Source organism: Peromyscus maniculatus, chromosome X (assembly GCF_049852395.1).
Source record: "Peromyscus maniculatus bairdii isolate BWxNUB_F1_BW_parent chromosome X, HU_Pman_BW_mat_3.1, whole genome shotgun sequence".
NCBI classification, from domain to species: domain Eukaryota; kingdom Metazoa; phylum Chordata; class Mammalia; order Rodentia; family Cricetidae; genus Peromyscus; species Peromyscus maniculatus.
This window is the reverse complement of record NC_134875.1, coordinates 57914952-57942143: the sequence shown is the minus strand read 5'-3', so window position 1 is coordinate 57942143 and position 27192 is coordinate 57914952. Positions and strand designations below refer to the sequence as shown.

At 38.8% G+C, this 27192-nt stretch overlaps 1 protein-coding gene across 4 annotated transcripts in view; it reads left to right on the top strand.

Moving 5' to 3' along the window:
* The window catches only part of Cenpi (centromere protein I), a 58468-nt gene that overhangs the window by 12612 nt on the left and 18664 nt on the right, over positions 1-27192 (top strand). For all 4 annotated transcript variants that reach the window (XM_006986426.4, XM_042269053.2, XM_016005002.3 and 1 more), the window contains exons 7-20: positions 3154-3202; positions 3491-3537; positions 6464-6553; positions 6997-7125; positions 7475-7636; positions 7866-7986; positions 9012-9103; positions 10507-10624; positions 11028-11092; positions 14457-14551; positions 21470-21605; positions 23555-23679; positions 25983-26031; positions 26161-26379. In XM_006986426.4, the coding sequence (XP_006986488.1) occupies positions 3154-3202; positions 3491-3537; positions 6464-6553; positions 6997-7125; positions 7475-7636; positions 7866-7986; positions 9012-9103; positions 10507-10624; positions 11028-11092; positions 14457-14551; positions 21470-21605; positions 23555-23679; positions 25983-26031; positions 26161-26379 (1497 nt within the window). The remainder of the gene's footprint in view (positions 1-3153; positions 3203-3490; positions 3538-6463; positions 6554-6996; positions 7126-7474; positions 7637-7865; positions 7987-9011; positions 9104-10506; positions 10625-11027; positions 11093-14456; positions 14552-21469; positions 21606-23554; positions 23680-25982; positions 26032-26160; positions 26380-27192) is intronic.

The following is a 27192-nucleotide window of genomic DNA, read 5'->3' as shown; positions in this document are numbered from 1 at the left end:
AAAGTCGTTTTCATAGAATTTGATGGGATTCTGACTCAGATGTGACAGTTAAATATTTGCCTTCAGTGCAGCTCTAATGTTTGAGCTGCATATGGAGTTTTCCTTTCTAGATGTGATTAAAGGAGAATGTCAGATTCCCCATAATACTGGCTGGAGCCTCAGGCCAGCAATTGTGTGGTGCACATTTTGTATTCAACATGATGAATAGTGTTGCTAATGGTTCATATCCTAGGGGTGTGAGGTAATGAATTTGTACTGAAATCTAGATTCTTTCATCTTAAAATTATACTTAGAGTCTATCTGAATCCATTTCTAAGTGCAGAAAAAGCAGTATAGAATTTGCTATACTTCAGACTATAGAGTAATGACTACTAATATGCCAATTTGTTTAAAGAGTATCATTGTGTTGCTTTTTAAAGAAATTCATGTATTTATTACTTGTATGCATATGTGTGTATGTGCATGCATATGGGTGAGTATGATTTATGTGTGTGAGTGTGGATGTGCACTTACCACAGCGAACATATAAAGATTGGGGGACTGGGAATTGGTTCTTACCTTCTACTTCCAGGGATCAAACTCAGGCCATCAGGTTTGCACAGCATGAGCTTTTATCTGCTAGGCCTTTTTGCCAGCTCTGTTGCTTCTCTATTTCCATTAAATAGTTGACTTTTTTCTTTTTTGAGACAGGATCTCATTATGTAGCTCTGGCAGTCCTGGATCTCACTCTGTAGACCAGGCTGGCCTTGAACTCACAGAGATCTGCCTGCCTCTGCCTCCCAAGTGCTGAAATTAAAGTCGTAAGCCACCATGCTTGGCTATAATTGGCTTTTTCATTTTTGATCATTGAGAGCAAGTGTGGAAAAACTTTCCTTAAAGGCCCAGAAGTAACTGTTTTACATATGAGGGCCATACTATCTCAATCACAGCTGGTATAGTTTCAAAGTAGCTGTAGACAATACATAAGTGAATGGGAGTGGCCTGCATGCATCCATACACCATCTATCCATCCATCCATCCATCCATCCATCCATCCATCCATCCATCCATCCGAGACAAGGTCTCATGTATCTCAGGCTGGCCTCCTACTTGTAGCTGAAGAAGAACTTAAAATTCTGATCCTCCTATTTCTACCACCAGAGTGCTGGGATTACAGATCTAGACCACCAAATCTGTATTTAAAACCAGGGCTTTGTGCATGCTAGGCAAACCCTTTACCAAGTGAACTACATCTTCAGCAGATGGACACTAAAAATGAAGAAGATTGGTCTCAATAATTTAATAAAAATTTATTGAGTGGGTCCTATTTGCTAGACTGTAGACTGAGTCATTACTTAAATTATGGTATATTTGGCAGGAGTTTGAACTCAGAGACAGAGCATTTACTCAACATGTGTAGAGTCCTGTGCATAAAAAATTATATCTACGCAATGGAAAATGAGATATCACTGAAAATGATATTTTGAATAATAAGCAGTAGAATAAAATGCTTTAAAGTGGGGAACTGTGTATTTGTGTGCACCTGGTTGTATATATGTGCACTGTGTGCATACAGGAGCCCAAGGAAGTCAGAGTAGGCATTGGATGCCCTGGAACTGAAGGGACAGATGATTGGGAGCCACTCTGTTGTGTGCTTGGAATCAAAACTGCTGTCCTTTGGAAGAACAGATGCTCTTAGCCTCTGAGCCATATCTCCAGCCCCGAGGATAAAAGTTTTAATTTTGTATCTTAGTAAATATGAACTCTAGTACTAAAAGGGACATAATTAAACAAGTTTTTTTGAAAATTTTCATTGTATCTGTGTATTGTACATGGTGCTGTGTCACATAAATATATATTACATATATATTTATTACATATATTTTACATCTATTACACATGCATATTTATTAATATATATTAATTACATATAGATATTACATAAATATTACAAATATATATTACATATTGAAAATGTTCCCCATACTTTCCTACCTTGCCTTTTACTCACCCTCCCTCTCATTAATCAATTTGCTTTGGTTCCTCTAGACATTTTTGCTTCTACTTTTAAGTCATATATATATATGATTTTATGTATCTATGTAAAAGTCTATGAACCACACTTGAGAGAAAACATAATATTCATCTTTCCAAGACTGGCTTAATTCTCTCAAATATTTCCTGTTCCATCTATTTTCCTGCAAGTAGTATGATGCTATTTTCCTTTATGACTGAAAAATTCCATTGTGTATAAATACCACATTTTCTTTTTCCAAGGAAATTTTTGTCAAGATTTTGTTCAAAATTGTCCATGTTGTTTTTATATTTTAAAACAAAACTATTGGGCTGGAGGGATGACTCAGCAGTTAAGAGCATTTGTTGCTCTTGTGGAGGACCTAGATTTAGTTCCCAGTACTCTCAAGATGGCTCACAGCTATCTATAACTCCGGTTCCAGAGGATCCAGTGCCCTCTTCTGGCCTCCATGGGCACCAGGTGGGCATGTGGTGTATATACATACATGTACGCAAGCAGTCATATATATTAAACATAGATCTTCAAAAATTAAATAAAGGGCAAACAAATTTTTACTCATCTTGTTGTCAATTGAAGCTCTTTTCTAAAACATTACTGTCACATACAGGTTTAAGCATGCCTAGTCTGAAAATCTGAAATTGAAAGCATTCAACAATTCAAAATCTGGTCTCACAAGTGTGCACATGCAAGGATGCAGGTACTTGTACACATATGTGAGCATAGACCTCACAAAGACAAAAAGTGGAAAATTCCTTGCTTTATGAAACAAGCCATAGTCAAAACACAGACACATTAAAATCATTGTGTAAATTTACCTCCAAACTGTCTGTATCAGGTGTGTGTAAATCACCAGTGAATTTCATGTCAGGTATCATCCTTTAACTTTTTCATTAAGCACATGGAAATAGCTCAGGTGGAATAGTCACTTCTGGTGGCCAGGATTTTTGATAAGGAATACTCAGCCTATCGTGTAATAAGAGAATGCTTTGTAAAACTGTTGTTCAGTAAAGCCCTAAAGTTGTTTTACGTAGCATATGATTGCCGTTTGAGGAAGGTGTGGTGTTATTTTGTTCAGATAACATTGAGTATATTTTGGTTAAATAACACTGTCATTTTTCTTCTTTTTTATATTTGAACAGTGCCCCCATGTTTGCCATTTGTTATATTTACTGACTAAAAAAGAGAATGGTAAGTATTTCGTTCCAGTCCTGTTACTTATACTCTGTAGAATCAGCGCTCCTCTGGTCCTTTATAAACTTAAATAACTGTTAGCATTATTTATATGACCACTCTCGCTTTCTAAAAATTGTTTTTTGGTACTTTTATCTAAGAGCATCTGCATAGTGGCTTAAGTAAGGAGCTCTTTCTATTTTTAATGTGTTGGGAGAAGAAATCATATGAATTACATGGCCGTTAAGTATAACTGACTTCTTTTGTGGAAGCAAATGCCTAGAACCTCTCTTTTTTGTTTTCTAGTCAAACCATTTCGCGTGAGAAAATTGCTTGATCTTCAGGCCAAAATGGTGAGTGTAGAAAATACCTTAGCATATCCAGTTGCACTTTGAGCTAGGTGTTGAGCTAGGCTTTGGAGATACAAAGCTAAGTGAGTCTTAGCTTAAAGGAACGTACTTTCTGAGAACTCAGTCAACAAAACAGAAAAACAAAGCTGCTGAAGGTATAGATTAGTGGTTGAGTACTTGCCTATTATGCATGAGGCCTTGGTTCAGTCTCCAGTACAAGATGTTCATTTTTTTTTTAAGTTTTCCAAGACAGGGTTTCTCCGTGTAGTTTTGGTGCCTGTCCTGACTCTTGTGCTGTAGACCAGGCTGGCCTCGAACTCACAGAGATCCACCTGGCTCTGCCTGCTGAGTACTGGGTTTAAAGGCATGCACCACTGCTGCCTGGCCCAATATATTCATTTTTAACCAAAAGATAAGTTGTCAGCCATACAATAAGTCCTAAAGGTGTCTGCAATAATATGTGTTGTTTAAAAAAAATCGTTATGTACATGTCACTGTGTGTGTGTGTGTGTGTGTGTGTGTGTGTGTTGCTACAAACTGAACCCATGCTTTACACATGCTAGGGAAGAACTCTACCACTGAGACAATCCCCAGACTCCAAAGTTAGGATTTATGTGTATGCACTTGTTTACAAGGGTGCACATGTGTATATGAGTATACAGGGAGACCAGAGAACAGTCTTGAATGTCATTCCTCAGGAGCTATCCACCGCATTATCTATGTATCTGTCTGTCTGTCTGTGTCTATCTATCTATCTGTCTGTCTGTCTATCTATCTACCGTGTGTGTATGAATCTCAATCTCTCTCTCTCTCTCTCTCTCTCTCTCTCTCTCTCTCTCTCTCTCTCTCTCTCTCTCTCTCTCTCTCTCTCTCTCTGTGTGTGTGTGTGTTTTATAGATGTATGGGTGAGCATGTGCCATGGTGTGCTTATGGGGATCAGGACAACTTGCCAAAGTTGGTTTTCTCTTTCCACCATTCAGGTCTAAAGGAGTGAACTCGTGTCATTAAGATTGGCTATAGTTGTCTTTACCTCTTGAGCCATTTTATCAGTCCCTATGCACCTTTTGTTTTGAGACAGGGCCTCTCACTAGTCTGAAGCTTGCCAAGTACACTAGGCAAGTGAATGGCAAGTGAACCCCGGGATCCAGCTGTCTCTGCCTCTCTAACAAATACACCCGCAAACATGTAACACCACACATGACTTTTAAAAACTTGGGTTCTGGGGATGGAACTCAGGCCTCCATGCTGGCCAGGCATGTACTCTGTTGACAGCTGTTTGCTCAGTTCTAAGTTGGTATTTTGAAGACTTACTTTGGTTGTGTCCAGCTGCTTGACTGTTGTATACCCCTAGAGAGGGCAGCTGTGAAGATGGAACAATCAGCGACAGCAAGTATATGAAAAATGGCTTACAGTGCATATCACAAGCTTCATTGGCCTTCCTAATGAATTTTGCAGGATTTAGGATGACTAAGTGTTCCTGTTAAATTAACATTTCCTCTTTTCTGTTTTCTTGACTCCATTCTTGGTCTTAACTCCTTGATATTTAATTCAAGATGAGTATACTTTATTCATTTACTTTTTTTGAGACTATGTAGGCCTGGCTGTCCTCGAACTTGCTATGTAGACCATGCTGGCTTCCAGCTCACAGAGATGTGCCTTCCTCTGCTTCCCCTTCCCGAGTGCTGTGATTAAAGTCATGTGCCACCACACCCCGGCTGCTATTTTTATTTTTTAAAGATTTGTTTTATATTTATGGGTATTTTGCCTGCATGTATGTGTATGCATCACATGTGTATAGTGCCTGAATGGTCCAGAAGAGGGTGTCAGAACTCATGGAAGTGGAGTTATAAATACTGTGATCTGCCATGTAGGTGCTGAGAATGGAGCCTGGGTCCTTTGCAAGAGTATCTGGTGATCTGAACAGCTATCTCTCTAGCCCTAAAAAGTAATAAACAGGCGGGGCGGTAGTGGAGCACGCCTTTAATCTCAGGACTCGGGAGGCAGAGGCAGGTGGATCTCTGGGAGTTTGAGGCCAGCCTGGTCTAAAAAGTGAGTTCCAGGACAGGTGCCAAAGCTACACAGAGAAACCCTGTCTCGGGAAAAAAAAAAGAAGGAAAAAAAAGGAGTAATAAACACTGAAGCTTGAGTAAATTGCCCTTCTAAATAAACCCATGCTGTATTAGCAAGTATGAGTTCTAGGACTAAAATACAGGCAGAAGAATCAAGAAAATACATGGAAGAAGTAAATAAGGTTACAGTCATAAAATAGAAGATTATTCATTGGAGAAATTTAAGATTGTTGATATGAATTATCTGGTTGTTCGTTTTCTACTTTTTTTTTTGAGACAATGTCTTAGTTAGGGTTTCTATTGCTGTCACTAAAAATTCCTTGGGGAGGAAAGAGTTTATTTCATCTTGCTCAGCCTATTTTCTTATGCACCCTAAGACCACCTGCCCAGGGGTGGCCCCACTCAAAGTGGGTTGGGCCCTCAAATATCAGTTATCAATATCAATTGACAGTTCTACAGGACAATCCTATGGAGGTATTTTCTCAGAAAAGATTCTTTGTTCCCAAATGACCCTCCCTTGTGTCACACTGACATAAAAACTAGCCAGCACAGACAGTTTCTCACTATTTAGCCCTAGCTGGCCTGGTACTGTATATGTAGACCAGGCTAGTCCTAAACTGATATCGGGTTCCATTTGTTTCTACTTGTGCTTCCTGGTTGTTGGGATTGAAGGTGTGTGCTTCCACATCCAGATGGTTACTCATTTCTATACTTTCTATAGCTTTTTATTGTTCTGACAAATTGTAAAATTAGAGTCTAAAGGTTTAGACTTAGTTTTTTATCACCTTTTGTTTAGTATTAGCTCTTAGTTTGTATTTGATCGCTGAACTGAAAAATGGAAAATTCTTACTTTATTTCAGGGAATGCAGCATCATCTCCAGGCTTTGTTATCGCTGTATAAGTTCTTTGCTCCTACTTTGATTTCTGTATCTTTGCCTGCAAGGAGGAAGGTAAGAGATTACTGAGAGAGAACTCCTACTGAGATTGAATACATTTTTGTTCCCTTTGTTTTGTTTGAGAGAGAGAGTTGTGGTATGGTGGCTCGGGCTAGCCTCCAAGTCATCTCCTTCCTTGGCTTCCCAAATGCTGGGATTACAGGTGTTCACCACAACCCCTAGCAAAGTGCATTATTTTTCATTAAGTTAATTTACAGATTTGGGCTAAAATCTTTCTCAGTTCTCTTGGGAGAAGTTGTATTAGAGATTGGCCCTTTGTGTTGATCCCTTTGATGCATTATAATAGATTCCTGATTAGAGAAAAAAACATTAAATGGATTTATACGAGTGTAAATATTTCATAATTAATATGCAATCAGTTAATAGTTTGAGACTCTTACTATGTTGCTCTGACTCATAAGTACCTAATCTTCTGTACTTTACACATAAATTTGTAGATCTATTTTAATAATTCAAAGAATCTGTGGACTTCAGCTCTCCTTGCTGTGAAGCTAAGAAACCAAGTTGCTTTTCCAGAACCTCCAAAGCTAACATTAGGTCCAACTAAAGGCTCTTCTCTAAAAAGAGTAAGTAATGTAAAGCAAAAGGACTTGTGGCTTTAAAAATAGTAACCATTCAAATGGTGGGGATTATAGGTATTTAAATAGACTTTGATAATCTTGTATTCTATGCAAACCACATTCAGACTCCCATTAAGTGAAACATCTTAACAACTTTATTTATTTATTTATTTTTGAGAGTATTTTTCTAAAATGTAGCCTCAGATGGCCCAAAACTTGATATGTTGACTAGGCTTGGCCTGTGTCTCTGAGTACCATTAAAAGAGTGTACCACCACATCTGACTTGCTTTGATTTTTTTTTTAGATTGTCTTTTTAGTGCACTGATAGATTATTGTATTATCTTTCTCCTTTAGAAATGGAGTTCTCACTCAGTTATTCCAGCACTAAATTCTGCCAACAAAGAATGTGGGCAAAAGAAGATGAGTCTTTCTGATTATCTCAGCAGCGATAGATCACTTCCACTAGAAGAGCTTCGGAGTTTCCCTCAACTTTTACAGAACATTCATTGCTTAGAGGTATGTGACTGCAGCAGGTACTGACTAGAATTTTCTGTTTGATCTGGATAGCCTCTTTTTTTCAGTACTTGAGATTGAGGCTTACACATGCTAGCGAAATACTCTCCACTGAGCCTTATCTCAGGCCCCATAGCCTCTGGTTTCGTTGTATGTTTCCTATGCAATGTTTACTTATTGCTGTGACCTACATTTCATGTACTTACTGTTGATGATTGTTCCATCTTTACAGCTGCCTTCTCAGATGAGCTCAGCGCTAAACAACTCGCTGCTGCTTCACTATATTAACTGTGTCAAAGATGAGTCCATCTTACTGAGGCTCTATTACTGGTTGAGTCAAACATTACAAGAAGGTAAGAATTGATGGTGCAAAGCACTGGATAAATGAGAGTGGAAGAAGATCGTTTGTAAATAGATTTCTTATTCTGGATTAGAAATTTTGGACCAGAGGAGCCTTCATATACTATAATCACCTGGTAACCAACTATCTTGAACGTGAATACTTGTGGTGTTGTCATTTTAAGACAATCAAAAAGGAGTGGTGTTAGGTGAACACTGGCAAATGGTTATCAAAAGTTTTCAGATAGCTAGTCTCAATCTCAGAGTTCTTTGTATTTCTGGGATCATGCAAGAATCATTAATATTAAGCCAACTCAGAGAAAATCAATTTGTAAGACAGAATATCAACTTATTATTTTATAATAGAAGTGATTCTTCCTGGTGACCAAAATGCTCATGTGCCAAGTAGTCTACCTCCTCTAATGACACATTGGTCATTAGAAATTTTCTTAATTGTAGAATTAAAGGAAGTGACAGTGGGGAGTCCTCCATGCGGGCCATAGTGAAGCCCGACCACTTCATTCATCCACAGAGACATTTTGCCCTAGTAATTTTGTTGGCTATCAAGACTACTTATTTCTTGGATATGTAATACCTGACTATTCACATCTTTGAAGTCAGCTTTAGTCATTATAGGCTCTTGCTCCTTTGACTTAGAATCTTTCTTTATGGGATATGTGATACAATTAATTAGATTTTCACTTCGTAAGTTCTCACCACTTGTTGCTTATACTCAACTCACCCTACCTATATTCAGCTGTGCATTTATAGTCACTTGGATTACTGTGACTTGAAGCTGATCTCATTCATTGTAAGTGAACGTCTCCAGTGTTTTTACTATAAGCTTTCCCCTATGTTATCATGTTTGCTGACTGTCACTTCCAAATCCCTGTTATAATCTGCAGTGTCACTGAGTCAGCATATTTGAATCTTATAACTTCTTTAATCTGTCATTTCTTTGTCACTTCAGAGTAGTGATATATTTTGTATTGTTTTATTATTGCATAACCAGGTGCTTATTTTAATATTTCTGCTCTAGAATGTATGTGGTATAATATGAATAATTATGAAGAAGAAAAAGAATTTATAAACGTCCTGGACATTGTCATCAGGGTGCAGTGCTTCTTACAAGTAAGATTCCATTTGTTTCCTATAGATGTCGTCATTCTTAAGATTTATCTGGATGTCCATTGTAGTATTTCTTTAGTAGCTGACATTTTCGGTTTGGGAGATAGGGTTTCATGTGTCACCACACCTGATTGTTTGCAGTATTGGGGAATCAAACTAAAGTCCTTATGCATACTAGGCAAGCAGTCTACCAATTGAGTCATAGTACCTGATGTACCCCTAGTACCTGATGTCATTGATTTTTATTTTTACTTATTTGTTTCCCTTATTCTTGGCTTTTTCAAAAAATACTATTGCACAATTTGAAATTCATAGAGCCAAGTGGCACTGATGTTTATTTTTGCACTATTATGTTTGAAGAAAGAATAAGTTTAAAATTTTAAACAGAGTAGTAAGTTCTATAATTTAAAGAAAATAAATGATTTAATGCATTCAATTAATTGAATTAGCCAGGAATATAAATCTTATAGGGTTACTACTTGTGTTCCTTTTTGGGGAGGTTGGAGCAAGGGCTGGCAATCAAATCTAGAGCCTTATACATACTAGGTGAGCACTTATATATCACTGATCCACATCCTCAACCCATGACTTGTGTTCTTTTTTAATTAATTAATTCTTTAACAGGGCCTCATTAGCCCAGGCTGGCCTTAAATTTAGTATTTGGCTGAAAATGACTCTGAACTCCTAATTAGATCATCCTACCTCTACCCCTTGAATGCTGGGATTAGAGGTGTGTGTGACCATATCCAGTTTAGGTGGTTCTGGAATTAGGCAAGCACTCTGACTGAGCTCCAGCTCCAGCACATGACTTATGTTTTTAATAGCTACAAGTGTTTTGGAGTGTTAGATATATCTTAGCATTTGGATTATTTGTCCTGGATATCTCAGAGTTGCAGTTGAAGCTGAAACTCATGTATTGGCACTGTCTAGATACTCTCATGCAACTGAAATAAAGTGGTTGTTAAAGAGTATTTGCGATTTTTATTTTGAGACACGGTTTCTCTGTGTAGTCCTTAGCTGTCCTAGAACTCTCTTTGTAGACCAGGCTGGCCTTGAACCCCACCTGCCTCTGCCCCCTGAGTGCTGGGGTTAAAGGCATGTGCCACCACTGCCTGGCTAATAAATGGTTGTTTGGTTTGTTTGTTTGATTTTGCTTATTCGTGACTGTCCTAGAACTTGCTTTGTAGACCAACCTTGTCTCGAACTCAGTAAATATTTTTGTTTGTTTGTTTTTGAGACAGGGTTTCTCAGTGTAGCCCTGCTATCCTGGAACCAGGCTGGCCTCAAACTCAGAGATCTGTCTGCCTCTGCCTCCTTAATATTGGGATTAAAGGCATGTGCTGCCACTACCTGGCTAAGAATATTCATGATTCTATATGAGATTTTGCAATCACCTTGTGTTTCAGGAGGGGTTTTACTCCTCTGAAGTGTTCCTGTTTAAGAGCCTGCCTCTCTGGGATGGCTTCTCCTGTCGGTCACAGTTCCTTCAGCTTATGGCCTGGATTCCATTCAGTAGCTTCTCTGGTATGTACCATGAAAACTTATTATTTTTCTTTTACTGTGATTAAACACCATTACCAAGGCAACCAAGAGTTTATTTTGGCTTATGGTTCTGGAAGGTTAGAATCCATGACAGTTTACCAAAGGCATGGAGGTGAGACCAGAAATCTTAAACCACAAGCAGGAAGCAGAGAGTGGACTGGGAAGGTACTAGGCTCTGAAACCTTAAAGCCCACCTCCAGTGACATACTTCCTTCAGCAAGGCCGAGATTCCTAAACCTACTTGAATAGTGCCCCCAACTGGGGTCCAGGTTTTCAAACCGCCTGAGCTTATGGGGACATTCTCATTTAAACCACAACTTGAACTCATTTAATTCAATGTAATATAAATTAAAAGAATTTTGAACTCTTATTTTCTATTTTTTAGAGGTGAAGCCACTTCTTTTTGATCATCTAGCACCTCTCTTCTTTACATCAACCATTTATTTCAAGGTAAAAATCCAAAAACAAAAACTAAATGCATCTTATACTGAGGAAAAAACATACTTCTATTAACTGGTGTTAAATAATTCCAAACTGGAATTCTAGCAGTGATTTTCTTTCTTCTCTTTTGAAATTTTGTAACATTTTGTGTGTGTGTGTGTGTGTGTGTGTGTGTGTGTGTGTGTGTGTGTGTGTATACCCCAATGCATGTGCCATGACATGGAATTTTGGAGGTCATCTTGTGGTTTTCTCCCATCATATGGGTCATGGGGCTAGAACTGAGGTCATCAGGCTGGGCAGCAAGTTCCTTTACCAATTGGGTCATTTTACCTGCCCTCCTTTTCTTTTCTCTTTTTCTTTCTTTCCTTTTTCTTCTTTTCTTTTCTTTTTTCTTTTTTCTTTTTTCTTTTTTTTTTGAGATAGAGTCTCATGTAGCCCAGTCTGGGTCCAATGCAATAAGTTTTCTGTGTAGATGTAGATGGCCTTGAACTTCTGATCCTCCTGCCCTACCTCCTGAGTGCTGGGATTATAGTCATGTACTTCCATGTCCGGTTTCTGTGATGATGGGGTCAAACCCAGGCTTTCATGCATGCTAGGCAAGCATTCTACCAACTGAAATGCACCTCTAGTCCTCCAGCAGTGACTTCCTTCCTTCCTCCCTTCCTTCCTCCTTCCTTCCCTCTCTCCATCTCTCCCTTCCTTGGAACCCCCTTTCTTTGGATATTAGGGTTTGCTAGTTATTGTAGCCTAGGCCTGCCTGGAATTTGTTATATAGACAAGGCTGGGCAGCATTTCTCCTGGCCCTTGTTTCCCAGTGTTGACAGTACAGTATGTCTCACCACACCTAGCCTCTGCATTGATTTTGTAACTGTACTGTATTATGGAATATAAAGTTCAAGTGCATAGAACTTTCTGGTTTGAAAGCTTTGTCACACATTTTTCCTGAACTTTTTACACTAGTAAGCAGCACATAAGATCATGAAAAACGTGTCAAAAGCATATTAACATGAATGTAAAAACAAACCAACTGGGAAAATACTCAACCATACTTGGAGTTTTGAACTTTATGCTTTTGTGTGTGGATGGAATGCATTGTTATTAACTCCGAGCCACTGACACTGCATCAGTATCACATTAAAGAAATAAAATCCTTCCCCTTGGAGTCATTTAACCAAGAGCAAGAATTTGATACTTTCCTGAAATCTTTAACAGAGTTTAACAAGGGATTAAGCCACTGGTTCCAACTGATCCAGAAAATAAACAGAACTACAAATATCATTGTTTAATCTGTAAGTGTTGTGTTCAACATTTATGGTGGATATTCATTTTAGAAGGTGGCTTTCAATCTCTGTATTTGCTGCTTTCAGCAAAAAAGCAAAAAACCAAAACTAAAAACTACATACACTGTTCTGGGTTGGGGGGCATGGAAAAGTACATAACGTAAGGTTACAGTTATGCTCTAGCTTAGGTTATAAAATCTGATGAGGTGGGAAGTCCAAGACAAGTAAGGTTGATTGTTACATTGTTTTCATACAGGCAGAATAAACAGACAAGCCGGATATACAGTAGGCTAGCAGTCTTTAAGTTTTAAGTGACCTCAAGGTGTATTATTAACTCAGGCTGTGAGGTTCAGCCAAAGTTCCAGTCTCCTAGAATGAAAGGCTAGTTTTATCATAATGCATTGCCAGACATTTGAACATAATGCTTATTTATTTCATAAATATACTAATTACCCTTTTTGGAGGGTTTCTGGGATGTGGGGATGTGAAGTTGAGACACGTGTGGTCTAACCATGTAGCCCAGGTTTTCCTGGAACTCAGGATGACCTTCCACCTGCATCTGTCTTCTTGCCTGAGCTCTCTAGGCACTAGGATTAGGGACGTGAGCCAGACGCTCTGCTCTAACTCTTGTTCACACTGTGAGAGAGCAGTCGTGACAAAACTCCTTGAACCCCCTTCCTATCGAATGTCCATTCCTCTTCGAAAGCAGCGACGATAGGCTATTTCTTTTACTGACATTTTACACCTTAAATGACTCACTATTGGACACATTATAGGAAATAAGTTGTTCTGGTTAGTATTTGTTGCATATCACTTTATTGCCTGTCACATTAGCTTGAATTTGCTAATTTTATATTGTAACTTACTACTTTATAACTACTGTCATTCAAATGAAAATCCTAGCTATCCTAGCTGAAAAAGTTTGAGACTATTTAAAAAAATTTTTTTTTGCAGTTCTCTCCTAATCTTCTAGTTGAGTTCTTTTTAATTTCTTCACTCATCCCACCAGTCTAAAAAGCTGCTTAGCTATGAACGTTTGGTTGAACCATAGGCAGTTGTCACGTTTGTAGGTAAGGGTGGTTGATAATTAGCAGTTGTTTATGATTTTACCTACTAGGCATGCACACATTCATTTGTCCATACATCTGTTTATGTTTGAGAGTGGGGGATGGGGATAAGGAGGGAGGAAAGGAGTAAAGGGAACAGAAAATACATCAAGAATAGAAAACAGACTGGGCAGTGGTGGCGCACGCCTTTAATCCCAGCCCTTGGGAGGCAGAGTCAGGTGGATCTCTGAGTTCGAGGCCAGCCTGAGCTACAGAGTGAGTTCCAGGAAAGGCTCCAAAGCTACACAGAGAAACCCTGTCTCAAAAAAAACAAAAAAAGAATAGAGAACAGTATTTAACTTTCAGGCCCAAAACGAGACTGAGTAAAGATAGTTAAGGAATTGTGAATGAGGCCCTGGGAAGGCAGGGTAACGTCTGAGAACATAAAGATTAGAAATGTTTGTTCTCCAGAGTTACAGAAGACTCATTTTTCCATCAGGAAGGAAGTAGCTTGTACTCAAAGACCACAAAAGGGTAAAAGTAAAAGGGTAGAGAAGTCTTACTTGTAGCAACTTCAAATGATCTCTGAGGGGACAGACAATAAGGATGATTTTGTTTCTGAGATAGTCTCATGCAGGCCAGGCTGGCATCAAAATTGATACGTAGATAACACTGGTTTTGAACTCTTTATCTCCCTAAGTCTACCTCCTAAAGCTGGCATTATAGATTTGTCCCACCATGCATGGCCGAGGGTGATGGTTTATTTGATGATGTAATATGTGTTATAAAGGAATGTGATTTAGAGAAAACTCTGTTCCTGGGCTAAGCTGGAAGTCTTGTTGAGGTATGTTTCTTCTAGAAAAAATGATAACATAAATTTGTGCTTGTATTCATCTGTCCTTTGTAGACTGAACTCATTGGAGTAGCAACTATTTGAGTTCTAAGTGGGGGTATGGCCATCTCCAAGGTCCCTTCCATTTCTAGCCTCTGTTAGGTCTAAATACTGTTTGCTTTTGATGATTTTCTTTTGTTTTGTTTCCCCCTCAGTGTAGTGTTCTTCAAAGTCTGAAAGAACTGCTGCAGAATTGGCTGTTGTGGCTTTCTACGGATGCCCACGTGCAACCGGTGACAAACAGTCCTCTGTGAGTTATTTTGTGGTCTTCCACAGAGATGATCGATAGAAAATATTTGCATATGGAATCTAAGATGGCAGGAGACTTAGTTATTTCATGTAAATAGTTCATAGAACTTTTCTGGAAATGTTTTAGTTACTCCTCACATTTTATTCCCACAATCCTGAAAGAAAAGTATATTTCCTAAGTTACTATTTAGGTAAACCAAAAAGCAAATCCTTTTGAATGATTTGGCACTAGGTAATATGGTAAAAAAGGCTGGAAAGCCAAAATTACAATGCAGCTTTGACTTCCATTTACTTTAATTCACATTATACAATGCATTTTATATACTGAGCCAGTTTTAATGATGGGTTTTGTTCATGACATGTATTTAGGTTACATGCATTAATTTATCTTGGCGTTGGAGTTAAAAATGAATTTGAATTTCCATTAAATGTATGCTTTACCCCCAAAGTGAAACACCAAATTTCAAGGAACTGCGTAATCAGGTTGTTTTGATTCTTTCTGCCTGTTTGGATTCTCTTATGTCCTGTCAGCCACATGATTCTTTAGTGCTTTAAAAAGTTTGATTATGCTTACAATTTTCTATAATACAGACTTTTTATAAGAGGCCATCATGGAAGAGGGGTGGGGAGATTCTAAATAGAGTTAGGTCTAGGTTGACTAGAATGAAGCAGAGACTTCTGGACGTGCCAGGACCACTGCATCCATGAACTCACAGTGGCTGTGGCTGCCTGCACAGGAGCAAGCCAGTCAGTATGCTAGCATGGAGCCTCCACCCTGAGGAGCTAAGGGCAGTGCAGCTTCAGGGATACATTTAATTTCTTTAAGAGTGTAGCTCCTGGTAGGCTGACTGTGACCCAGCAAATGACCCTATTGTCAGAAGTATCTGGGCAGCACAAATTGGAGTTGATGGCTTATTAAATTAAAAAAAAAAAGAGGATATGAAGTTGAGGGGGCACAGGGAGGTAGGAGTTAAAGAGAGGAGTTAGGGAATATGATCAAAATACATTGTCTGAAATTCCCAAGGAATGAATAAATACTTTAAAAAATAGATAATAAAAACAAATTCCTAGCATAAATGAGGGGTGGATTGGGGGGAGGGCGGAGGTGGGAGGTGGAAGGAGGGAGGACAGGGGAATCTGTGGCTGATATGTAAAATTAAATTAATTATAAAATTAGAAATAAATAAATAAATAAATAAATTCCAAAGATACACACACACACACACACACACAGCACCAGCACAATGTTAGCAACCCCTAGTACATTACTTTCCTTTTTTTTTTTTTAGTTTTGGTTTTGGTTTTTTGAGATGGGTTCTCTGTGTAGCTTTGGAGCCTGTCGTGGGTGCTCACTTTGGCAGCACATATACTAAAATTGGAGACTGTCCTGGAACTCACTTTGTAGACCAGATTGGCCTTGAACTCAAAGAGATCCGCCTGCCCTCTGCCTCCCGAGTGCTGGGATTAAAGGTGTGCGCCACCACTGCCTGGCCCTTAGATTATTCTTTAGTGAAACCCAGATGCCATCTCAGCTGTTAAAATGGTTCTGCTATGAAACCTAAAGCTAAGAGTTTACAAAATTTTGTAGTATTTGTTATTAATCTGTGTGTTTATATATGTAGGCCCATATGTACACATGCATGCCACAGTGTGTGGAAGGGTCAAAGGACAATGTTGTGGAGTTGATTTGCTCCTTCCACTCTACATGGTTCTGAGGATTTAATTTAGGTTGTCAAGTTTATATGTCAAATGCTTTGCCTTCTTAGCCATCTCCCCACCCAGCCCAACATATATCCTTTTCATTTTATTTTATTTTTTGGAGACAGGGTCTCATGTATCCAAGTGGCCCTCAAACTTACTGTGTAGATGAGGCTGGCTTTTAACTATTGATCTCCCTTAAGTGCTTTCCAAGTGCTAGGATTGTAGGTGTACATCACTATATCCAGTGTGTGTGGTGCTAGGAATCAATTCCAGTGTTTATTCACACCGGAGAAGCAGTGTACCAACTGAACTGCATACCTAACTTTCACAAATAGCAGTTAATTGCAAAGTGAACTAATGTCCGAACATTTAGCTCAGCTTTGTTTTCTGTTTTATCCCTAGAGTGAGTTATAGTTTGGGTATGGGAATGGAGAGTTAGACGTAGGTAGCTTGGAAATTTGTTTTTTAATTCCTCCTATTCATTTTTTTTTAGATTTATTTATTTATTACGTATGCAGTGTTCTGCCTGCATGTATCCCTGCAGGCCAGAAGAGGGCACCAGCTCTCATTACAGAGGGTAGTGAGCCACCATGTGGTTGCTGGGAATTGAACTCAGAACCTTTAAAAAAGCAGCCAGTGCTCTTAACCTCTGAGCCATCATCTCTCCAGCCCTCCTCCTATTCATTATTATAGTGTTTCTCTATATGCTTATGACCACTTTTAGAAACAAATGGAACATGGAGCATTAGTGGGTAGTGAAGACATCTTTTTTTTTTAAAGATAGCATCTTACTGTATATAGCCTTGGCTGGCCTGGTACATGCTTTGTAGATGAGACTGGCCTCAAACTCACAGAGGTCTGCCTGCCTCTGCCTTCTGAGTGCTGGGATTAAAAATGTGTACCACCATGCTCAGCTAGTGAAGAAATCTTATGAAGCTCTGATTCTTTAAAAAAGTGTGTGATTAGTGTCAATACCACTTGGGAACTTCTCAGATATTAAAATTGTTAGGCCCTGCTCTTGTTCTACTGAGTTAAGCCCTACAGGTGACCCAGTAATTTGTATTACTATTTCCACAATTCTAGTGCAAACTTTAGTTTATGAACCACTATTATAAAGAAATACTACCAGAACAGTGTTTTTACTTATGTAACCTTTGACTAACTTGCAGTAGATACACCCCTGAAATAAGTACCTTACAGTTTCTGTAGTGTCTTTCCACAAATCCTTCTTCTCCTTTTTCTTTTGTGTGATGCTGGGAATGAAACTCAGGCCTCATACAAGCTAAGCAAATGCTTTGCCACTGAGCTAAATTCTTAGCCCAGATTTTTCATATTCTGTCGTAAATTTAGGGAGGCGATCTAAAAAGGAACAGTGCTATTTAAGCAGATAAATGGGCATATGTCTAGATAGCCTTGTCATAATATTTGGGATTAAATAATATTGCCCGTGTGCCAGTGAGATGGCTTAGCAGGTGCTTGAGTATAGTAGGCCTTGCAACCTGAGTTCAAATCCAAGATCCCACAAGATAGCAGGAGAGAATAGACTTCTAAGAGCTGTCTTCCGACCTCACATGTGCATTGTGACCTGTATGCCTGTGCATGCATACACATATGATAATTAATAAAACAAACACAAAAGTTCAGTATAGCTCATAAGTCTTCATTAATTCATTTTGGAAAAATTAGTATGTTTTATTTCTATTATATGACCATTTGTCATATAGGTGACCAGAAGAGAGTAAGTTGTAGTGATAGGTCCTTAGAAGAGAAGGATAGAAGGCCATGTCACTATCTTTTTCCAGGGACATTTCTGGCTGTAGCAATGACTAGAGAGATGGGTGCTGTTATCATTTGACAGGTGGCACCTGAGAATGCTGACCATACTGCAGGGGGTGGAGGTAGGAATGTGAGGCAGTTCTGAACCATGGATGGTTTTATTTAGAATGCCAGTGATTTATAAAGAAGCACTCACCAAGAAGTCTCTTCTGGGGCTGAGAATGTAGGTCAGTGGCAGGGTACTTGCCTAGCATGCAGTAGGACTTGGATTATATATCCAGTACCACATTAAAAAAGAAAAGGTTGCTGGGAGCAGTCATCATTGTTTGCAGTTATTTGTGACATGTTTGAAATCCTGAAAAGCAAAAGTATGGCTATATCAGTTTTACAAGTAAGGAGGTTATTGTATGCTTTGTTAAATGGTCTCAGTATTTCCCTGCTTCTGTCGTTGAACCATCATGGTAGTGAGTAGTGGGAGAGTCATCTCCTAAACTCTGAGACTATGCGCTATCACAGACTGTACATTATTGTACATTATCCTTTTTTCAGTGCAGAACCGCTCTCAACTACCTACCTAGATAGGAGGGTCAAACTGTGCGTTCACATTTGTAGATCTTTTCTAAATCTTTTTGAGTATGGATTGAAAGATACATATGAGAAATGGATAGATTGAACTACTCATTTTATATATTGTATCATTTAAAGAGATTATATTTATTGATTTAGGAGAGAAGACAATAAATCCAGAAGTGATTTTATATGTGTATAGGTGTTTTACTTGCATTTATGTCTGTGTAGAACATGGTGACCAGAAGAGGGCATCAGATCCTCTAGAACTGGAGTTACAGACAGTTGTGAGCTACCATGTTGCTGCTGCTGAGAACTAAACTCAGGGTCCTCTGTAAAAGCAACAGCTGGTCTTAACTTTTGGGCAATCTCTCCAACCCCCAGATATGGCTTTAACTAGAAGATTGAACTATGCTAACATTCTGCTTATTCAGTTTTAGGATTAGATTGAATTCTGGAGAAATATTTACTGAGGAGTAGGCAGAAGTGGATATTGAATACTGTACAATGGGTTTCATTCATTGAATGAAACATTCATTCAGTGTGCTGTCATGTTACTGGTGCGTAGGAAATGATTCCTACTGTCATTTGAATGTTTATACTTTTGAACCATTTGTGCTATGTGGGATAAATAGCATCAATTTCCTACTTATTATTTTGTTCATTTTTAATTTTTCTAAATGTTTGGTGTCACTTTGTCATGAACTCCTTTTCTCTGAGTTAATGAGTACCCATTATTAGTGATTTTTGTTTATTTTTCACTAAGGGATTTCCATAATTGAGGAGTGTTAGAATTCAGTACTAATCATTTACTAGAGACAAATATATTGACTCTAATTGTTTTTCAGTATTGTAACATTATCCAGAATTTGTTTGAAATTTAATCTGTTTCTTTTCTTCTCAAATCTGGTTGCTGAAAATGTTCTATGAGTTATCTTTTTTGTTTTGTTTTGTTTTTATGGTGTTTTGGTGACAGGGTTTCTCTGTAACAGCCCTGGCTGTCCTGGAACTCACTTTGTAGAACATGCTGGCCTCAAACTCATAGAAACCTGCCTGCCTCTGCCTCCCAAGTGCTGGCATTAAAGATGTGCACTACCATGCCTGGCTATTTATGAGTTTATCTTAAAATGGTTCCTTAGAATACAAGAGTGCTGGGCATTGGTGGCACACGCCTTTAATACCAGGACTTGGGAGGCAAAGGCAGGCGGATCTCTGAATTCAAGGCCAGCCTGGTCTGTAGTAGTGAGTTCCAGGATAGCCAGGGCTGCATAGTGAAGCCCTGTCTCAATTTTTTTAAAAGACCAAGAGTAATCACTGTATTTTAAATTTATTTTTAGCTTTTATTCTTCTTTCATCCATTACATCTTGACTGCAGTCTTCCCTCCCTCTGCTCCTACCTGTCCCTCCCACCACGTCCTCTTTCCCCTAGATCAGCTCCTTCTCTGTTTCCCTTCAAAAAAAAGAGCAGGTCTCCTTGGGATAGTGACTGAACATACAAGATACAATAAGACTGGGCACAAACCCTCATAGCATGGCTGGATGTGGCAACCCAGTAGGAGGAAGAGTCCGAAGCATAGGCAAAAGAGTCAGAGACACCTCCTACTCCCATTGTTGGGAGTCCCACAAGAACAACCATAAGGTATATGCAGAGGACCTAGCTCAGACCCATACAGGATCTGTTTGTTGTTTCAGTCTCTATGATCCCCTATGAGCTTGGCTTGGTTGATCCTGTGGGCCGTGTTCTCATGATGTCCTAGTCCCCTCTGGCTCCTGTAATCTTCTTCTGTGGGGTTCCCCTGTCCCCACCTAGTGTTTGGCTGTGGGTCTCTGTATCTGCTCCCGTCGGTTGCTGGATAAAACCCCTCTGATAACAATTGGGCTAGGTACCGATCCATAAGTATAGCAGAATACCATTAGGAATAATTTCATTAACTTTTTTTTGCAATCATGTTTGGTTCTATCCTGGGTCTCTAGGCTGTCTGGCCTCTGGTTCCTGGCCATCCAGGCAGTGTCAGGCATTGGCTTCCTCTTGTGGCATGGGCCTCAAGTTGGACCAGTCCTGGGCTGGCCACTCCCACAAGCTCTGTGCCACCACTGCCCTAGCACATCTTGGAGGCAGGACAGATCGTAGGTTGAAGGTTTTGTGGCTGGGTTGGTGTCCTAGTCCCACTGTGAGGTGTATTGCCTGGTTATAGCAGATGGCCAGTTTGGGCTCCACATCCCCAGTTACTAACCTTCACAATCTAGGGTCACTGTCCTAGATTCCAGGGTGTTTCCACTGCACTAGGTTTCTACATCTCCCGCGAATGCCCCCAGTTCCAGTTGTCTCTTCCAGTACTTTCTCCCTCCTTCCTCCTGTTCCCATCCCCACCCACCCCAAGTCCACCCTCAAAATCTCTTCTATTTCCCCTTCTCCGGGAGATCCATGTGTGCCCCCTTGAGCCCTCTCTGGGTCTGTGGATTGTAGCTTGATTGTCCTTTACTTAACCTCTAATATCCACTTATGAGTGAGGATATACCATGTTTGTCCTTCTGAGTCTGCGTTACCTCACTCAGGATGATCTTTCTAGTTCCATCCATTTGCCTGAAAATTTCATCATGTCATTGTTTTTAACAACTGAGTGATACTCCATTGTGTAAATGCACCACATTTTCTTGATCCATTCTTCAGTTGAGGGACATCTAGGTTGGTGGATTAACCACAATACAATGGTTAATCACTGTGCTTTTATTTTTAAAAGAAAGTAAATTGTACATTGGAGAACTGATAGTTTTTTAATTCCCTATCCATTTATTGCTTTATATTGCCTGCCTTTAGCTTGGAAACTGAGCAATTTGCTGGTGTATATCTGAGTGTTGCAATTTCTTGTTACAGAGAGACAACTTTGGGTGGATCCATGGACTCTGTGGCTCAGTTGATTGACTACGTAGGCTGGCTGTCCATGGTTGCAGTGCGCTTGGAGAGCAACAGTACTTTGTTGTTGCACTTTATTTTAGACTTCTATGAGAAGGTAGTATACAAATCGCAAGTTTATGATAGGTAGTCACTTTATTGGCCTGTGATTTAAATTTCAGGTATAATCATGAAGGTAAGTTATGGTCTTACTACGTAGCTAGAATAACCATGTTTTGAAATTAATGGTTTATTTTCACCTGAGTAACTGACTTTAATCAAACAAATGTAGTTTCATTTGAGTAACTGACTTTCGTAAAACAATTGTAAAATAAAATCTGGTTGGTTTTTAGTTCAGATACTGTTTTATAATATATTGACCTATTAAAAGGCTGGTCCTAGGCAGTAGTCTCTATCTAGCATCATTTTGTTGTTGTTCATCTATTGTTTATCCCCATCCCCTGGCAGAACAAAAGAAAATGCTATATTGCTTTTTCAGATTTCTATTCTGGGCTTTTCAAGTACTTAATTTTTTCCTGGTCCCTAGTTAGTACCTTTTAATTCTAGTCCTTTTACTGTTTTATAGGATTTAACATGGCTAATACTGTCACCACCACAAAGGACCCATTATCATCGTCCTTTCCCCAGTTTTCTCTCTTCATTCACTAATACCTAGTTTGTTTTTTGTTTATTTGTTGGTTGGTTTTGAGGTAGGTCTCTTGTAGTCCAGGGTGGCCACAAATTTGATGTGTAGCCAGGTGTCTTAGTTAGGGTTTCTGTTGCTTTGATAAAACACCATGACCAAACCAACTTGGGGAGCAATTGGTTTATTTCAGTTTACATTTTCTAGTCACAGTCCATCACGAAGGGAATTGAGGGCAGGAACCTGGAGGCAGGAGCTAATATGCAGAGGCCATGGAGGATCACTGCTTACTGCCTTGCTCCTCATGACTTGCTCAGCCTGCTTTAAAAAATGCCATAAACATGGCATTCAGGAGCACCAGCCTGGAGGTGGCACCATCCACAGTGAGCTGGGCCCTTCCACATCAATCATCAATCAAGAACATGCACCACAGGGTTGTCTGTAGTCCAGTCTGGTGGGGCCTTTTCTCAATTGCGGTTCCTTTCCTATTCCCAAATGACTCTAGCTTATATCAGGTTGACATAAAACTAGCCGGCACACTGAAGATCCCCTCATCCTCTCCTGGAGTTCTGGGAGTAAAGGCTGTATCACTACTCCTAGTTGATGTGGTGCCGGGGATTGAAACTAGGGCCTTGTTTGTGCTAGACAAACATTGTGCCTACTGGCACTTATCGCCAGCCTATGTTACGTATTTAAAAGAACGTGCTCATTTGTTGTCCATGTTGCCAGTTAACTGATAAATATTTGGGAGACTTAGAAAGAAATGTTCCTTTACTGTAACATGTTTTTCCAGTTCTAAGATGAAGTGAAAAAAATTTAAAGATTTATTTATTTTTATTTTTATTTTTATTTGTATGGGTGCTTTACCTGCATGTATGTCTGTGCACCACATGCATATTTGGTGCCACAGAGGCCAGTAGAGGACATTGGATCCCTTGGAACTGAAGTTAGAGATGGTTGTGAGCCACCATGTGGGTGTGGGTCTTCTGGAAGAGCAGACAATGCTCTTAACTACTGAGCCATTTCCCAGCCCCCAAATAATAATATGTTGTATTATTAATTAATAATATTTATTAATAATTAATTATTATGAGACAGGATCTCACTGTGTATCCTTGGCTGGACTTGAAGTCAGAATTACCTGCCTCTGCCTCCTGAGTGCTGAGATTAAAGGCATACACCACCTGGCCTACCTAAATGAAATATTTTAATAATGGTCTTATAGAAATAGTTTTCTGAGTTAAGGTTGATGTTTGATGAGTTGTATTTTAAACAGACTTATAGCTATCCTTTTTATTTAGAAATTATACAGGTTCAAATGTAATGATATATTATTGCTTCTCTTACATTGATGATTCTTTGAGTAAACTTCATTGATTTATGGAAGATAACCTCTATATTGATATTAACATTCTTTCCAAAAGGTGTGTGACATATATATAAATTATGACCTTCCATTAGTGGTGCTGTTTCCTCCTATGATCTTCCATTCTGCACTCCTAAGCCTGGATGCCAGTATCTTGAACCAACTTTGTTACATTATATACAGGTACAAGCCCTCCTCTCCCTTTATTCATTTTATGAATTACTATATCATAATTCTGTCTTCACCATTTAACTATAATAAAATTAAAATTCCTATCAATTTTCTGCTAGGGTCTATGGAAATAGGAAACATGGCTTTGGGGTATATGACCTTCTAATATGAAGCTCTAATAGCTATGTTATTATTTTTATTATTTAATTCTTTTCTTTTTTTGAGACAGGGTTTCTCTGTATAGCCTTGAATGTCCTGGGACTCACTCTGTAGACCAGGCTGGCCTGAGCTCACAGAGATCCGCCTGCCTGTGCCTCCCAAGTGCTGGGATTAAAGATGTGCGCCACCACTGCCCAGGTTATGATATAAAAATTTTATTATAGTATCCTTATTGCACATAGTGCTGGTGTTTCTAAAGACATGTTCATTGCAGTGTATCATGTTCTTTGGCTGTATTTGCTCCTTTTCCCTATCCTGCTAGTCCACTTCCTTTCTCCAGACTTGCTTCTGCTTTCATATCGTGTGTATATATAAATGATGTTTTCTGTCTATATAAAATATTGGATCCACAAATGAGAGAAAACATGGTATTTATCTTTCTGAGTCTGGCATATTTTGCTTTCAAAGTGATTTCAGGCTGCATTATGGAGGTACCTTAGAACACTAAAACTGGAGCTGTGCTATTTTTAAATCCCCCCTGTAGGGCATATGGAATTAAAAGTCTTTGCTTCGGATTGGTTTGTTACATAATGGCACTGTTGCACTCAGCTTTGTTAATTAAAATTTCTATGTGTTAAAGAAAAATTAATCATTTTTTTGATATCTGTTGAAGTGTATGTAGTTTCTCTGGTAAGAGAGACATTTTCTGGGAGGCAATAGGAACTATTTATTGCCATTTATGTGACCCTCTAAGTGTTATTTCTAGCTCTGTTCTTTTACTTGTGGGCTGAGATTATTTTTAATTCATAAGTATAGACCTTTTCAGCATAATTTGTAGAGCTTTGTCAATGTAAAAATATGTAAAAATGAGTTAGATGATAGTTCTCAGATAAGAAACAAATTACATTTCTGGATTTCATTGTTCTTTTGTACCTTTTAGCATTTTTACATTTACTTTTTGTTGTTGTTAGTGGTTGTGGGGTGTGTGTGTGTGTGTGTGTGTGTGTGTGTGTGTGTGTGTGTGTGTGTGTAAAACAATACATGTGGAGTCACAGGACAGCTCCTGAGTCATTTCTCTCCTCCTACCATGTGGGATCCAGGCATCAAGGTCAGGTCATCAGGCTTGATATCAAGAGTCTTTGCCTGCTCAGTTGTCTCACTGGCCTGCTGTCCCTTGTTTTACATAAAGAAAATGTGTTCTGTATCAGTGATCGACTGCTTTCTTTAATAATGGAACACTAAAAGAATGACTTTCATTGTTTGTTTTTTTTCTGTTGAGCTATGTTTACAGTAAGAACACATCTGAAATTTCTGATTCAGTCTTTAAAAATTGGTCAATAGTGTGTGTGTGTGTGTGTGTGTGTGCATGTACACAGTGTGTATGTGGAGGTCAGAGACTACTTTCTATAGTCAGTTCTTTCCTTATACTCATATGTGGGTCTGGGGATCAAACTCAGGTGGTCAGACTTCATGGCAAGCACTTTGCCCACTGAGATATCTTGTCATCCTCCAACTATTGATTTTATTTTTATCTATTTATTTTTTGTAGCACTCAGTATTGAATTCAAGGCCTCATGCATGCTACACAAGAAGTCTAATACTGAACTCTACCTGTAAACCCTAACTTTAAAAAATCTTTCTGGAAAATGTACCATAAAAGTATAAAATCCTTAACTAGATAACTAGATATTTGTATTTGCACACATTTGCATTTATTAACTTTAAATTGGACTTGTGTATGTATGCATGATTGTGTGTGTGTATACTTTCATGAATATTGATGTGGAGGTCAGAGGTCAATGTCAGGTGTCTTCCACTATTGCTTTGCTCTTTATTTTTTGAGACAAGTTTTCTGACCGAACCAAGCGCTCACTTACTGCCTACAGTGGCTAGCTGGAGAGCTCCAGAGACCTGCCTGTGTCTGTTTATTCTTCCCAAGCCCCATAGCCTAGGGTCAGGGACACACGCAAACAAACCTGGTTTTTCCGGAAGTGTTAGATGCACTGTCAGGGACTTGTGCTTCTGTGCCAGGTATTTTACCAGTGGAACCATCTCTCCAGCCCTAAAACGTCTATTTTAAAATTTTTATTTTACTTTCAGAAGCATTACATCCAGTGACATTTTAAATACTTTATTATGTTTGCTTTTATTATTAGGTATCGCAATAATTTGACAGCTGCAAAGAAAAACAACTTTTTAAAGAAGGTATGAAGGCCAAGTCTGTGTTAAATCACCATTTTTATAAATAACCGAGTATAGATATATGGGACCTGTTAAGAATAAAAGGGAAAGGAATAATAGATGTTAATGACTATTTTATTTCTTTCCCATTAGGCAAAATCAGAGTTCAATCTCAGCAGCAAGATCTGTCAAGAATTTAATTACTATTTGACAGTTATGGTTCATTGCTTATGGATGTCCAAACCATTTGAAAAAGGAGTGTACATTGATCCCCAAACCTTAGAAAACACTGGAGAAACTGAGTATAAAAACAACTTAAATTTAGTCCACCATCCTGCCCTGTTGAGCTATGCAGCTTCCTTTTTGCTACAGGTAAGTGTGTTTAAAGCGTCTTTAGATTTCACGTGGTAACACTGACTGTGAAAATAGGAACTGTTGTATCTGAATTGCAAGGCATGTTTGGATTTTTTAGTGCTAACAAAATTTTGATGATTGTTCTAGGCTTTAAGGAACTTAATTAAAGTATCTCTAATCTCTAAGAGAGCTTGGCCTTGTTACAGAGACAGAATTGTTAACAAATTACTATGATATGGTGCAGTGAAGTGAGGGAAGGTACAATTGTAAGAAAGTTAGATGAATAATTCAGTTCTGCTTGAGGTGACGTGGTGCCAGGTAAGGAAAGGCTTCATAGAGGTAGAAGTTCCTGCATATCCCTCCTAAGATTGAAAGTGAAAGCTAGGCAATGTTGGCTTTTGACTCTTCAATGAAGCCTGCTGGTTCAATATACTGATATGTGGGCGTGGCAGAGGTGTGTATGTCTTCTTAGGTCATTGACAAGTTACCATTTTTAACCTTATTAGTGACTTGGGGGCCATTCATAAAGTGTGTATATCACATGCATTGATGATACAGTGTTAGAATTACAGAAATTACAAAGAATTTGGATTCACAAGTCTCTTAAGATAGAACATTGAAAACTCAAACAGTGAAAACAGCACAGTTAGAGAAGTAGTCATTGACTAGATATCTCAAATACATGTGTAATGATCAAGACTCATCTGGATGTTGCTCTTAGAGTTCAGTGTGTAGTTGGGAGGCTATCAATAAACAGCTTAGCATAAACAAGGATGTTCATGGCTGAGGCAGGAAGATCAAGAGTTCCAAGCTGGTTTTACTCAAAACCAA